We start from the raw sequence: 16,383 nt of genomic DNA, 5'->3' as shown, positions 1-16,383 counted from the left end.
GAGTAAGATGAAATTGGCAGTTCAGTTCTCCACATTCTATTTGCCAAAGGGGAAAGATGGCCCTTTACATGGGCCAACAGCTATTCTCCCAGGATATATACCTTTCCAGCCTCTTCCCCTCATTCACACTGTGCCTTGAACCCATGTCCTCCTGGGTCCATTTCTCAGTTTAGCTTTCCAAATTCCTACTCCTCCTCTAAGACTTAACTCAATGCTGCGTTCTCCAAAAGTCTCCTCGTACTTCCACTCCTTGATCTTTGGCAAGTTGTTGGCACTGAACATGTTCCTCCTTACAGTATGCTTATTTGCAAACGCCTCTTCCCCCTCCCTCCATGCCTCCCATCCATCCATTTGGTAAATCACTATGCTGGGTACTGAGAACACAGCAGTGAGGCAAATATATTTCCTGCCCACGCTGCTTATAGTCTAGTGGAAATCCAGACTATCGATGATAAAAATAAGAATATTATATTATTATATATATAATACTGACTTAATAATATTGACTAAATACTATGTGGTAGACGCTGCACATAAGCACTTTATATTCATTATCTCATTGAATCCTCACAAGTACCCATAACATGGGTAATATTAGTCTATATTAGAGATGAGGAAACTGAGGCTCAGAGGTTAAATAACTGCCTGAGGGGATGCTGCCAGTCGGTGGTCGAGCTGGAACCCAAATCCAAGCCATCCAATTCCAACTCGCCCTCACAACCACACCTCTACTGCTTCTCTTAAAAAAATCTAACAGAGGGTAAAAACTGTTCCCATAAGGGCAGTACGGAGGGCTGGGTGCACTCGATAGAGTCCGAGGCAGTCCCGGGGTTGGGAGAGGATAACCTGATGCAGCCCTAGAGGCTGGTCAGCTTCCTACAGGCAGGGAGCCGGCCTCATTTATGTTTCTGAAAGTGAGTCCCTAGAGTGGCTCGGAGGATGCTCTGCACAGTGGGTACCTAATAGTAGATGTCCACTGAATTGAGTAGGACAGTCCAGAGATGGTAGTTACTTATACAAAATTCTATAAAATGTTGAGGCAGAATAGCCAAATAAATAGATGCTATATAATAACATTTCCTAGTATTTCCTTAATCATTCCTTATCCTTCTCCATTTTTTTGTAGGGTAGTAGGTCCATCTTTTCTGATCTTTGTGAGAGCTATATAATTATGTCTCTGAGGCAAGTGTAATTCAAGCTCCTGTGTCTGGGATCCAGGAGTCACATCAAAGGGTTTGTAGAATACACCCACACCTCTGGACACCAGCTCTGTTTCCATTTCACAGAGCATCCACGACATCCCCAGGCCAATCCCACAGCTTGGCTACTTTCTAATTCCAGAGTTAAGCTGACATGGAAACGTTCCAATGACTCAAACAAAGGGCCTGTGATGCTTTCCACTCATTCCTGTTCACATTGCAAACAGGGAAAATGGTATAAAAGAAACAACCTTCTGACTTAAAATTGCTTTCACCGCATCCTCTACTTCCTCCTGATTGCTGAGGTCGACAGTCCAAACGTGTGGCCGGCCGATGAAAACTTCAGCGTATGGATGCTGGGATGTCAGCTGGAAAAGAAAAAACAGAACATCTCAGTCTTGCTGACACTGCCTTTTTAAAAAACCTTCTGTGCTAGATAAAGCGTTGCTTTTTATGGAACTTAGTTGTACTTGCATAGGTAACAATACATTTTTCTTCTTTCCTTTGACGATCAAAACGTTCTACACACCCATAGCAGATAACAATAAAATAGAGATAGCTGTATACTCCTTTTTTTTTTTGACCCAGAGGGACATTTACTGGGCCCTCCCAGGTCAGAACCATCTGGATGTGCAGTCACGGCACTAACAGTAAGGTACAGTAAGGAGATTGAGGCTGTGAGGTGTGCTCCGGCTGGGGTCACCGTCAGCACCTGCCTGGATACCCAACAGATTCATGTGGGACGTTTTACAAGACAGATGCCCCGGCCGTCCTGGACCCGCTGAGCTGGGACCATGGGCACTTTGGAGGGGCCTCTGTGGGTCTGGGGTCCCGGAGGGGTGGCATGTGGACCATGGCCCTGCCTAAGGCCATGAGATCCGTGGGGCAGGACCAGTGATGGCTCCACATCTTGAATCGAACTTGGGGAGAGTTAGAATGTCATAACCAGGTGACATGGAGGCTGTTACAAGTGACTTCAAGTCCTCCAATCACACCAAGAAATAATGAGCATTTACCCTTAGTCACATCCCAGCTCTGAAAATCACCTTGATCAAACGAATATCGGTTATAAAACGCCAATTAGGATAGACAGGTAAGCATAAGAAAATTACAATAAAGTCGTTAAACGCTTTAAAGTCATAGGAGGATGAGTAATGGCGCATATGAAAGGGGACAGAAAGACAAATAATGCTACCAAAAAAACAGAGAATTTTGGAATGGTTTCAGGAATAATCATTAGCATAACACTGGAGCCTTAATATTTATAAAGACAATTTGCAATCAGAAAAGCAAGGAAAGGTGGTTTTTGTTCTAAAGGAGGTTTTATTTTAAGCACAAAGAGTGGTCAAAGAAACCCACTGAATGAATACTGGTCATTCTCAGATCTTGAAGAGTCCTTTTTTTGTTTTGTTTTTGGTGAGGAAGATTAGCCTTGAGCTAACATCTGGTTCAATCTTCCTCTACTTTGTATCTGGGATGCCTCCACAGCACGGCTGATGAGTGGAGTAGGTCCACGCCCAGGATCCGAACCTGCAAACCCAGCCACCAAAGCCAACTGCACGGAACTTTAACCACTCAGCCTTGGGGCCAGCCCTAAGAGTCCATTCTTTAAGACAGTTAAATGGACCCCTCAAAGTCGTTTCCACCTTTATTCTCATTTCTCTTTAAGGTCGTGTTATAAAGAGAGCATTCTGGACATTTGTGAGAACATTTTCAGTTCTCACCAACACTGGGGGTGCTACCCTTAATCCGTGGGTGGGGACCAGGGACGTCGGACACCTGTGATGCACGGCACAGGCCTGCACAAGGCAGAACCATCCACCTCCAGCACAGCTTTCATGTGTCCTGCTGGGCTTTCACGTGGGTTCCCAGAATCTAACTCTTCGGTACAGTTTTAACATACATTCAATTTCCTAGGAATGTAATTACCGTATAAATCAAGGGATGTTTATACTCTTTTATTTGGGACTTCACCAATAAGCTGTTACCATTCTGGAAAAATCATGACAGCAAAGTCAATATCACTCAGATTATCTTCAGTACAACACACCCAAATCAGTCTGTGTGTGTAGCTCTCACGTTAATGGCAATCGCATATATATGTGTGTATATGTACAGGTACTTTTTAATTTAGCTTCTCTTCCCTAATGTCAACTATAACGATCAGGGGCTGACCAGATTCAGCCCTTAAATACAAACTTATTCACTATAAGGAGAAACGAGACATCACGATATCTTCTAGTATGGTTCTTGGGTATGGTACAGTATTTCTTGACTATATATACAGTGAAATATGTATTACCTTATTGTAAGTTATTTTCCTTTAGATTAGAATTAAAGAATCATTCTTTTTTGAAATTGCATATGTAGGCAGTGTATGTTATTTATGAACTTCATTTCGGGAGAGAAAAACATCTTACAATATTCTTGTAATAAAGGAGGTGCTGCTTTGCCAGGTTTGAGGCCCTTGCTTTTGAGGCCAGGCTGGCTCTCTTCTTTTTTTCTCAGTCATCGTTCTTCGTATCGTGCCACATCAATGGTGTGTGCACACAACTGAGGGTGAGAAACCCAGAAGATAAGTTACTGGGCCTCAGCTCCGAGCCTTGGCTGGCACCCACTCATGGAAATCACGCAATTCTGAGGTACAGGAATCCTGGACTTTGCTCCTGCCTTCTCTGCTAAAATCACACCCATCACTGGCCTGTTCAGCTCCCCATCCTTTGGACATCATCGTCTTCTTTTGCTCAGCTGTATGGTCAATGATAGAACCTACAGAGGGTCCGCAGACTCTGAGAGCTGAGGAAACGTCCATTTTGTTTCCTCAGCACATATTTTAGATTTAACACATATTGACGGAGCTCTGGCTGGGCGAGGCACTGTGCTCATTGCCTGCACACACATTACTTATCAGGTTTCCTGAGTATCCATGAGGATTCTGAGGTTTAGTGGGGTCTACAATTCCCCAAGACCACATGGCTAAAAAGCAGCAAAGCAAAGTCAAATCTGGGTTCTCAACAACTTACTAGCTTTAGAAAAAAAGGAAGGTGACAATTTTAAAGGATGCTATTGGGTTCTTAAGACAAAGACCAAAAGAAGCCAATGTAAACACAGTCTTGTAATCACTCTCCTAAAACTTGCCAATCTAAAAAAACCCCCAGGACTGAATTTATGCCTGTATTACACCTTTTCTGAAGATGAGCAAAATGTCGCACCATTTTCATTTTGTGGTCTGGAGAACAAACTAATTCTTCCAATGGAATCGGGCAAATTAAAGTTGCCATCAATGTCACTATTCAGCCATTTACACATCAGCAGTCTCTCTCCCCTCCCATTTAAAGGTCTCTGCTTGTTTACAAGGTTGCTCTTGGAAAATACAAAGTGCTGAGCCATTATCATTTTGTTCATTTACAATTATTGAGGGTTACTTAATTTTATGACTAAGGCATTTTGTGATTCATTATTCCCCCTCTGAATGTCATGTTCTTCCTCGTTAATTTATTGAGAACTGTCTGATCTGAGCTACTTCATGGTATATCAGTCAGTAAATTTACTGGCGTATAGTTTGTAAAAGTAATGAAAATCTTATTAAATATGAGACATTACTTCAGAGCGGCTATTAAATCTTTGAGGAGAGCACGCGTTCTCTTTATGGGGAAAAAAACCCTGAAGCCAGAGAATTTCTAATGGTTTACAAAATGCCAGAATAATGATCAACAACCTACTAATATGTTTTCCAATAAAGATAAAAATCCAATTTATATTACGTTTAAAGTATAACTTGAGCCGACCACATTACTTAAAACATTATGAAACTTTTCCCCCTGAGTGAACATCACGGTCTAAAAATTGGTCCAATGCAAAAACAAAAAAGAGCCCACAAAGTTAAACTCATATTTTTCTTCTCTTCAAATGAAGGCAAAGAAGAGACATATATGCAACTTATATGGACAGATTTATATGGATTAATTGTTCCTTAACTCGAAAGACTAGAATAGTCACAAAAGATAGCTTTGAAATGATGTACGTTTTGGTTAAAAAAAGAAAAGGATAATTTCTAGGGATTTTTGACCCTTAAGGATGCGTAGAACTATTGGCAGCTCTTTGCCAATTAAAAGCATCTTGGTTAGGGGGATTTTCTGGCTTTTGTGAGCTCAAAGAGCAGAGCAGGGTGGCCCACCTGGCTGCGAGGTCAAGTTCACTGCCTCCTCGCAAAGCTGCGTGTTGCTGTTGGCTACTAAGTCTACTCTCTGCACTGTCTCCAGCTGAGAAGGAGACGGTTCCATCAGATGGAACCTGCCCGCCTGCCCAAAGCAACTGACCTTCTTCAAGGTTCCCTCCAACTCATCAACATTCACACCTCTCAAGCTTGAAATCGCCCCCTCTTCCTTGTCCTTTAAAGCACAGCTCCTCCTCCACCTCCTTCTCAGATAACTTAGCACATTCTCCACCTGGCGCAACTCCAAATTCACTTCCTCCCCTTAATTAACTTAGCTATTTCTTTATGCATTTCCATTGATTATGTATCTGTCTTACCACTCCTCCATATTAAATTTTGAGCTCCTGGAAGACAGGAAATGTGCCCTGGTAAGTTTTCCCCAAGGTAGCATCTAGTACCACAGATCCTGTGCAGACATAATCAACATCTGTCAAATGACCTTTTGCATCTCAGCCCTCCTATGGGAGCCCAGGACTGATGAAGTCATCTGTGTGAGGTGACGTGCTGAGCAACTGTTGCAAGGACCCCACAGTGCCATTCTAACTGAAGTCTCAGTCGGGCACTGGTGGAATCATCTGAAGGGACAGGAGGAACCAACTGCCTGGAAGGCAGCTCGAATGCCCACTCTCTTTGAAGAATGAGAATCTTCCAGGATCTCAACAAAAAGCAAACTACTCAGTGATGGTAATTGATTGGAAACAATGAACACAATTTTCTCAATAACTTCATACTGGGTAATCTGATCTATGTAACATTATATCACTCACTGGGAAATAGATCATGTTTAAGAGTGTCCTAAATTTTTTTCAGGAAAAAATACTCAGTTGTAACAAAGTATCATCAAAATCTTTAGAATTATCAATTAAAAAAAGGTGCCAGTTGCCAATGTAGTCTAAGATACTTTCGATTAATCATTCCTCAAAGGCATGTATTAGAAACTGTGGGAAGAACAGAGATGGGTTTCTTCACTTTTCACGCATTTAAAAAAATCATGATGAGGGAAAAAGGAAATCACCATTAGAACACCACATTAATAACTGCTGTAGGCAAGATCTACTGGTACATGGGAAAAATAAATGGGCAAAAGTTTCAAGAGAACCGAGATATATGCAGTCTCAAAGTATTTCCCCCAACATAGAGAAAAATAGCACCTTTATCGTGGAGAAACCTGATAAACACGACCTTCACCAAGTGATCACGGTTAACATCACCAGTAATAAGATATATCGACATGATGTACCCTGATAGGATACACTGAGGAGGCCACATCACTTCTGGGGTAGTCTTGCCAAAAATGTGTAACCACAAACTAATCACGAGAAAACAGCAGTCAAATCCAAATTGAGGGACAGTGTACAAAAAACTGACCAGTACTCTTTCAAAGTGTCCTGAATGACAAGGGAAGACTGAAAAATTGTCATCACAGACTGGAAGAGACTAAGGAGACATGACAATTAAATGCAATGTGAGATCCTGGATTGCACCCTGGAACAGAAAAAGGATTTTAGTGGAAAAACTAGTAAAGTCCAAATAAAGTCTGTAGTTTACATAAGACTATGGTACCAATGTTAATTTCCTAGTTTTGATAATTGTACTGTGGTTTTATAATGTTACCATTAGAGGAAGCTGGATGAAGGATATACCCAAACTCTGTATTATTTTTGCAACCTTCCCGTAAAACTAAAATTATTTCAAAATAAATAAAAAGTAAATTCCAACAATTCCACTTGCAGGTATACACCCCAAAGAACTGTAAGGACTCAAGCAGATACTTGTACAGCAATGTTGACAGCAAAATTATTCACAATAGACAAAAAGTGGAAACAACCCAGGGTTCCATTAACAGAAGAATGGATAAATAAAATATGGTATATCCATACACCGGAATAATATTCAGCCTAAAAAGGAATGATTCAGACGTATGCTACAACATGAATGAAACTTGAAAATATTATGCTACGTGAAAAAAGCCAGTTACAAAAGGACAAATATTGTATGATTCAACTTACATTAGGAACCTAGAACAGGTAAATTTATAGAGATGGAAAGTAGAATAGAGGTTACCAGGGGCTGTGGGGAGGGGAGATGGGGAGTTCTTGCTTAATGAGTACAGAGCTTCTGTTTGAGACAATGAACAAATTCTGGAAACAGAGAGTGGTGATGGTTGCACAACATTGCGGATGTATTTGATGCCAGTTAGCCCTACACTTAAAAATGGTAAGTTTTACATTATGTATATTTTATCACAAAAAAGTTAAAAAATTACAAATAACTATCCAATGTGGGCAGAAGCAGAACTTCAGAGATTTCCTACACCTAAATTAAAATGTAAGGATGATTTATTAGCTCATCTTTCCTACCGCAAACTGGAAAGTTTCAAAAAGTTAGACGCTAAAGGAGAGATTCCTAAATTGATGTTCTCGCTGCTGGGGAGTGTCTTCAAAGCTTTCCAGAGAATAAGCTCCCCAGTGCCAGAATGAAGGTCCCTGATCTCTGCGTCCTGGCGCCTCCCACAGCACTCGGCACACAGGTGTGCATTAAATATTGCTGAGGAATGACCTCCCAAAAGAAACCACACCCCAAAAGGAAGAATTCAAATTTATCATATTACGGAAGGAAAAGGCCAGCCAGCAAGCAAGCAAGCAAACACACACACAGGGTTAACCCTTGTCAGGCCACAGCTTCCTCTTCTTCAGGATAATCTACGGGTCTTGTTAATCTTCCTCCATCTCCTTTGGCCCTTTCACTAATGATAGGGAGAGTCAAGGAAAAGAACTCTCAAAATAATCAACTCTATGAGTTGGTAAGATTTCTGAATGGTCAGTAAAGAAAATCATGGGAAATGTGTTTTATATACTGTTTGGGGGAGAGCGGTCAGGAGAATGGACCCAGAAAGGTTTAAAAGCAGAATTGAAAAACGTATGCTTTAAAAACTGTGCTACTATGTCATGAGATGGCTGCCCAGCAGTGTCACTCCCCAGTAGAAGGCCCCAAGTGACAAGGGCACGTGACGACTCCAACCCTTGGGGCTTCCTGCTCACGAGCAGCCCGCAGAGCCACTTATTAACTACATGGAAATAATAAGAAAATCAAGCTTATGGTTTCTTGCACACACCTGTTGCTGACCAGATACAGAAATACCCAGCTGGATCACTCACACGCTCTAAATGACTTTGTTTATTGCACCAACTTGAATCCAACTGCCTTCAATGGTGATTCATCACCCACTGTGGATTTTCAAGAGGATCTCTGAAGGCAATTCAAATAAACTTCTGCAAATGGTTTGAGCCATGGCAGGATTACTTCTCAGGATGGTGCCTGCTGGTGGTGGGTTAAGGGACCAGGTACATTTCTTCAGTCACTCATGAGAGGTCTTGTCTCTCAAAGCTGATGGTTCTCTAAGGACCCTCATGGCACACTTTTTATTCCCCACAGCACATCATGGAGAGTAGGTTCTTCAAAAACATCTGTTAACCAGCTGATGCCCTTATTCCATAAACTCTAAACATTCAGAAAATCAGAGTTCAGTTCATTAGAAGGCTGTAGATGTCTGTTCGAATTAAGACAGAATTGGGATAGAGTAAAAAGATCCCACACTTTGTAGAGGGGTGGAAATAGATTCAAATACTGGCTCCGCCCCTAACAAGCTGGGGGATGTAATCAAGCCATTCGTCTCTCTGAGTCCCTGCACACTCTCCTCCTTCCGCTCAACTATGTTAAATGAAGGTGATGATACCTACTGTCCAAGGCTACGAGGTTTAAATGGCTCCTAGAACTCAAGAAATAGCTCTGATTCATATTATTGAAAGGAGAATGACTTTTATCGATGCTTACCTCTCTTAGAGTTGGCTTGCCAATGAAGAAGTCCGTGTTTTTGCTGCTTTTGGGTGGGTTGAACTTGGGATTCAGAAAAGCACATCCATTGGCGATGGCCTCCAGGGGAGCCGGGCCCTCGTAAGGGAACCCAAGTCCAGCAAACAACTGCAAGACAGAAGAGCACCCCACATATGAACACGTCAGTCAGGACTGGCATCCCTGGCTCGCAAGGGCTACTCCAGGCTCCATTCCTGTGTGGAAGCCCCAGAGACTCTGGACGGTTCCCAGGCCACAGGGGGTGGGGCGAGGAGAAGTCAGCTTACATCAGGACCCGAAAAACATGACCAGGGACCCTGAAAGGCTCATGAAGCTGCTCCGGTCATTATCTTCTCCTCTTTTGCTAAAAAAGTACAGAAAGAAGTGTTGGGGTGGGCAGTTGAGGAGGCAGGGTGGTGGGGTATTAAAAGAATAAAAACAACAACAAAAACCAAGACCCAACAATCATCTTTCTGTAACTCACCGGGAGACACGACTGGAAAAACACTTGCTTAACTAAACAGAAGGTTTCTTCATTGAAGCAAAGGAACAACAAGCCCTTTCAGTGATGCTGGGCAGAGGGACAGAAAGGTCACTTGGAGGTTTGATTACAGTTCAAATGGAGCGGCTTTAAAATGATGGTAGGTCAGTAAACACAAGTTTTCATAATGGGGTTTTCACTGGGGGATACCAACATCTCGGTTTTTATTTCCCCCTCCCTGGAGGGAGGGTGGTAACCTGCTCAATGCTCAGGCCTGCTTCCCTCTCCAGTGAGCAAACCATGCGTTTTCCCCACGGCAGACAATAGATGGCAGCAAAAACACACTCTCAGAGTCCTTGAAGCAACTGCAGCTGAGAGTCGCTGGGACAAAGGGGACTGCAGTTCAGTGGCACTGATTCCGGAGTCCAGAAATGAAACATCATCTCACAGAAATGCTTCACGGCATCTCCTCACCACAGGGTTCTTCAGACTGCCGGAGGGTGTAGGGTATTGACGGGCAAGGTCCACGTCTGGGCTTAGTGAGGTGTGAGATCTCCCTACCCACATTAAGGGGCCGATTCTGAAATTGCTCCAGTCTCCAGAGGCACATCAAGTGGCGAAAGGTAACTGGGTCCCAGGGCATCATTTCCTTCTGCCATCACGTTGAGGAACACCCACACGGCCAGGCCCTGAGACTGAAGGATGCTGCTGAACCGGATATAGCTACAAGCTTGATTCTCCTTTCCCCGGGTCCTCTCCCCAGCAATCGTGTCTTTGCAGCCGCTTTAACTGACCGATTATTTAGAATGGTTCCTAGAGAGCCCTGAGCCCAAGCTGCCGGGTTCCCCGGACAACACTGGAAGATGCAGCATGTATGTGCTGGGCACTCAATTCCAGGGCTGAGCATGGCCCACAGTGGACACACTGGAGAGTCATGTAACCCTCACAGGAGTCTTTCTGGGACAAGAAACTAAAATCTCAGGTTTTCTGGACAGATTCCCTCTCCTATAATTGTGTTCTTTTGCACAGAATAGGATACTTCACCTTCTTATTGTTTTGGAAAAATAACCTTTCATTTCCTGTAAACATTGAGATGACTGACTATACTGTCAGGGACGTCCACAGGGGAGGGAACTGGGGAGAAAAGAAGCTTTGAAAGGCCAGCTGAGCTCTTGCTGTGGGCTGGGTCATTTCCCCTGGGGCAGAACCACTGGAGACATGGGGGCAAGCGAAAACGCGGCAGCAGGAGGCTGGAAGCTGTATAGACAAGGGGTATCTCCACCACCATTTGGAGGCCCTGCTTCTGGATCTTATTCTTATTATGTAGCTAACAGGAGTGAGACTATCAGAGGGAACCTATGTGTATAGGATACGGCCCGAGCATGTGGCTCAGCAGTGGCAGGTGCTAGACAGCAGCAGAAGAAACGGAACAGTGGGCGCAGTCTCAAGACATCCCAGCTTCGATGAATAGGAGGACTCCAGGGTCACCATCCTTGAGGCTTTTGATCACTGTGATCTGCCCTCCCCATCAGATTTTGGGGAGGGTGTGCCAAGTCTCCAGGGGAAAGGTGACCTCTATCAGGCTGGGGTTGGGCACAGAAAGCAGAGGGACCCCAGATCCTTGTGACCCTGAGCAGAAAGGTGCTGGAAGATGCAGGCGGAGGGTCCCTGTGGGTTTAACCAGGGGCCTTGTAGATCACAGTGTTTCCTGACCTCTGAAAATCAGAGCCTGCCGTGAAGCGTCGATACCTTCATCAGCTCTAAATTGCAAAGAACTTTGGAGGAAATGCAGGAAGCACAATGCTTGTCTATTTAAATAGAAAATCCTGGAAAAAAATTTAATTAGCTCCTTCAGACCAACCAAACTGAACCCATTAATTAAAAGCATTTGAGGCTGTTGCTTAATGGACTTGAATATGCCCTAGGTTTAATTATATCTGAATAACAATTTGCACCATCTCTTCTGCTCTGCTGGCATCAGAGTATCTCAGCACATAGAAAATACACACTTTGGGCTAACTCTCCAAGCCTCACAGTTTTAGAATGAAGTTGAAGCAAATACCGCACAGTTTCTCGGCAATGAGTTTTCTTGTCCCACTAATTAGGATTACAGGAAACGCATTACTTGAAAACACCAAAATAACAGTTCTTTGTCACTTCTGTCAATAAGCCATTTTTTCTTGCTTCCTGTGTACTCATTACCTGTGACATTATAATGGAGCAGATGTATGAAGGTCAAATTGCACACTTGAGGTTTGAACAAGGCAGGCAGAGAGTTCATCACCAGCGTGAACTTCTGAGAGCTGATGGCCTTGCCGCACACTGGTACCTTAAGCACACTAAATTGCTTTTCCCCATCTCCCTCTTCCCCCGCCGTTCTGCCTACTTACAGATTTCCTTAGCATGGGGGCAAGAGACACACTACGAGGATGCATTCAAGTGCAGAGGCTTAACTCTTCAGGAGGAAGCTGGGCATATTTTATTTATATCTCATCTGGCCCTCAGAAGCCCAGAATCTAATGAGGATATTCCAGATGACAGAACATCTCCATGGCTGCAACTCCGGCTCCATCAATGAGCATTTCTAAACAGAGGGATTACATGCTTTAAAATTAAACTTTTGAACTAATACTATGCAAGCGAGAACAGATGAAGCCCCAGACGTTGTATTCATGGCACAGGACTGGAACATTCTCACACGCTAACAAAGAGTTTAGGAAAACCATTCCGTTTTTCATTCTCTGTGAGAGGAGAAATGGAATTGTTTTAATCCCCTAAGTGGAGTATAACAAAGAATCCTTTAAACATGGATTAAGGTCATTCTTAAGAAGACTGGACTGGTTTGGTCAATTTCCAGTCACTCTTGATGGGGACCATCAAGGATAATCCCAAACAGGAGACACGCTCAACATAGACTTTGCTGACTAGTTTTTTTTTTTTTTTTTTTTTTTTTTAGGAGGATTTGCCTTTGCCCACAACTTCTTTCCAATCTTCCTCTTTTTTTTTTTTTTTTTTTTTTGTATGTGAGCCAACACCACAGCATGGCTGCTGACAGACAAGTGGTATAGTTCTGTGCTCGGGAACCAAACCTGGGCCATGGAAGCTGAGCACACTGAACCAAACCACTAGGCCACAAAGGGCTGGCCCGACTAGTTTTAATTGGACAAGTTGGTGAAGTGGCTCAGGAGGGAGTCTGAGCAATGAATCAACCTCAGCTTATCCAGTAAACTGATTATTGGCACAAAGTGTTCAGGACAATACAGTGATTAACAGCACAGGCTCTGGAGTCAGGCAGACCAGGGTTCAAATCCTGACTCCATCACTTCCTAGATCTGTAACTGTGGAAAACTGTTACACGCCTCTTTCTGTGGATTTTTCTGAGGTCCATTTATAATGCATTCTCTCTAGCTGTGAGACCTTAGTCAAAGTAACGCAAGCTCTCCAAACCTGTCTTTTCATGTGTAAAATGGTAAAAATAATAGCGCTCTATTTCTTGGGGCTGCTGTGAAGATTAAATGAGATAGTCCATGGAAAAGATGTATTCCAAGGTTTGGCTTTCACCAAGTTCAAACCCAGATTCAACTTTATGCAGTTGCTTGCCCATGACCCTGTATTGTATTGCTGGAGTGTAGGTCTGCTGGAGTCATGGCTGTGGGTTTTTACAAGCCATTCAGCATCTGCATGTGTATTCATGAATTCTCAGTGACTCATAAAGGACCTGGACTGAAAAAAATGGAGGGACATCTATGAGAAGGGGGCCAGCCCCGTGGCCAAGTGGTTAAGTTCGCGCCCTCTGCTTCGGCAGCCCAGGGTTCGCCAGTTTGGATCCTGGGTGCAGACCTAGCACTTCTCATCAAGCCATGCCACATGGAGGAGCTAGAATGACCTACAACTAGGATATACAACTATGTACTGGGGCTTTGGGGAGAAAAGAAAAAAAAGAGGAACATTGGCAACAGATGTTAGCTCAGGGCCAATCTCCGCCAAAAAAAAAGGCAGAGAGAGAGAACATGGTTTACGGTGACCGCCTCATGAAAAGGTCAGTCCCATGAGCCACATGCTGATGTTAAACCTTACTTGGTTATTCTTCCGATAATGATTGGGAATCACTATATTTTTGGTAACAAGTATCCCTTTTATATCTTTAAAAAGAATTCATACAATAGCGGGTATGGAGAAAATTTACTGTCCTGATAGGTGATGTTTTCATGTAGCCCAAAGGGTTCCCTTTTGGACATCTGTTTTCCCTTCTGTACCCAATGTACACAACAGTGGCCAAAATCTCCCCCATACAGGTTTGGCCACACCCTTTCACGGACTCCAGGTGCCCCAACCTATACTACCTGTAACTATATATTATAACTATACTATATTCTCTCTTAAAAAGCTAGAAGGACAAAGGAGATTAAGACAATGACACTTGTCAACCGTGTTTAAGTGCCCAAAGTTTGTCCAAGTTGGCTGCTAAAGCAAAGGCTATTTCCTGGGGACCCGCTCACTGGGTCAACTCCCAGACTCTGCCCAGTTATCCAAGTGGCCTTCCAGAAGCAAAACAAAACAAAACACAAACAGCAACATCCAGACCAAAATTTCCTGCACTTCCACCATCTGGAAGCCCCGGGACAATTTGCATTGTAAATGCATTCACTTGGAGATGGGGCAATAAGAGAACATTTGGATAAATTTAAAACTGTAGACACTGACCATCTCCTGCCGTGCCAGCATCACATGTCTACCGTTCAAAGGCAACTCAGTTAACCCCTCCCTGGAGCAGGCTTCCCTGAGCACCCACCTGTCACCCAAATTCCACAGCAGGCTGACCCTTCGCTCTCAACAGTGAGGCAGCACAACAGGCCTATTCGCTGCAACATGAGGATGGCTTCTAATGGTACCGAGATCAGAGAAATTTTGTGATGAAGAGAGAATTCGCGGAAAGGGCTTAGCACAGGTAAAGGGTAGAGAAAATGGCAGTTGCTGCAGTAAACCCCATGGTTAAGTGCACCACAATAACACGAATGCGCTAAATGTGTTAAAACATTTGACTTCACAAGTCACAGTGCAACATCTTACACACCCGAATGGGGGATCCTGCTCATAGCATCGCAGTGAGATTTTACGTCAGTATCACTATTTTTTATTATTACTCCTTCTACCTGTGTACTTTTCATATTGTTCATCACCTGTTTACCTGTTGGTCTCCTCCACTACGCCTGTATACTCCTTGCGCGCAAAACTGCCTTAGTCATCCCTGTATCAAAAATGCCTGGAATATATTCAGTACTTAATACACATTTTTCGGGTAAATGAGCAAAAGAATAAATATTAATAGACTAGATCTTTCCAGCAATCTCAAGCGTCTCTGTAAGGAGATGTGGACGGTTTTTGTATGTATTTGGGTGTGGGGATGTCCTTTTGTTCTTGAACTCAGAGAGGTTATTGAATCCTATCTTTATACACTCTTCATTCTCTGCACATACGTGGGAGGGGAAGAGGGAGCAAGCAATATGTGCATATGCAATTTTTTTTCCATCTAGTTGAAACAGGAATGACTTGAGGTACTGGTCACCAGGATGAAAGCTGCTTGACTGCTTGAGGGCAAATGTTTCAGTCTGTGAAACAGAAATGGAAGATGGACTGCTCTACCAGTAAGTAAGCTCTTGGGCTCTCCCTCCCAGGGCCTGGAGACGTGGGCAACAGCATGGAGAGGCAGGCATGGGGTATCAGAAGAACAGTGCCCCTCGCAGGGGAGATCCTGGGGATCTAGGTGCGTAATTCATGAGAAAAGCAAGAAATCTCTCCCAGGGGCATGGCCCCAGGATCCCAAATGGCAAGTGGATTTCACCTTGACTCCTTTGTTCACTCTTTATACAATTATCTGAAGGCCTTCTACAAGCCTGGCACTATTCTAGGCACTGAGAACGCACTTGTGAACAGAAAAGCAAGGCCCCTCCCAGTCATGGGGCTGCACGAGAGTCTGGCTCACCGGTAGTGGCTGCCACAAGCCCTGGGTTTGAGAGAGATTGTGCAGCCACATCCAAGCTTATGGAAAGAGCCATGGTTGATTCGGGGGGGGGTCAGACGTGGGGATGGCATGGGACAGGGACAGTACCTACTGCACATCTTCCAACCCTGCCCAGGCTCCTGGCTGAGTTCCATGGGTAAGCTGATGAGCTGACGTGGTAGGGAATCAGGGTCGTCATGACCCACCTGAGTGTCGGAGGGAGGAAGGACCGGAGGTCTGGGTAGAGAAGGGGTACAGCAACAGCATGAGCAGCAGCAGCTTCTTCCTCTGGTTTTCCACAGCCAGAATTTGTTCTCGACTTTGACTGTAGAAAGGGAGGTACCTGTTCTGGCTCACTTCAAACGCTCCTCCAACCCAGCGTAGGAGGCAAATGCCCCATTCTATAAGGAGCCCCACGGTAAGACGGGGGGAGGTGGGCATGAAGAGGTTAAAATTAACAAGAGAAGGAAGAAACCACATTAAAATAGACTAAGATTTAAGCCAAAAGTAAAAACATGCCACACCAGTCAGTCCTACTTGCCAGCTTAAATTACACTCCTGGAGTTTGCTGAACTGAATGACTTGTCTATAGCCCTCTGATAAATAATTAATTCATCCCAATTTATAAGCCTAT

At 43.8% G+C, this 16,383-nt stretch overlaps 1 protein-coding gene across 4 annotated transcripts in view; it reads right to left on the bottom strand.

Annotated features, from left to right (window-relative positions):
* Window positions 1-16,383, bottom strand: part of LOC124233828 (alpha-1,6-mannosylglycoprotein 6-beta-N-acetylglucosaminyltransferase A) — a 323,186-nt gene that overhangs the window by 23,996 nt on the left and 282,807 nt on the right. For all 4 annotated transcript variants that reach the window (XM_046651070.1, XM_046651069.1, XM_046651068.1 and 1 more), the window contains 2 exons: window positions 9,250-9,396; window positions 1,451-1,567 (listed from right to left, as the gene is read on the bottom strand). In XM_046651070.1, coding sequence (XP_046507026.1) covers window positions 1,451-1,567; window positions 9,250-9,396 — 264 coding nt within the window. The remainder of the gene's footprint in view (window positions 1-1,450; window positions 1,568-9,249; window positions 9,397-16,383) is intronic.

The sequence above is a fragment of the Equus quagga genome, unplaced genomic scaffold, assembly GCF_021613505.1.
Source record: "Equus quagga isolate Etosha38 unplaced genomic scaffold, UCLA_HA_Equagga_1.0 252_RagTag, whole genome shotgun sequence".
Taxonomy (NCBI): Eukaryota; Metazoa; Chordata; class Mammalia; order Perissodactyla; family Equidae; genus Equus; species Equus quagga.
This window is presented reverse-complemented; position numbering and strand designations above follow the sequence as displayed.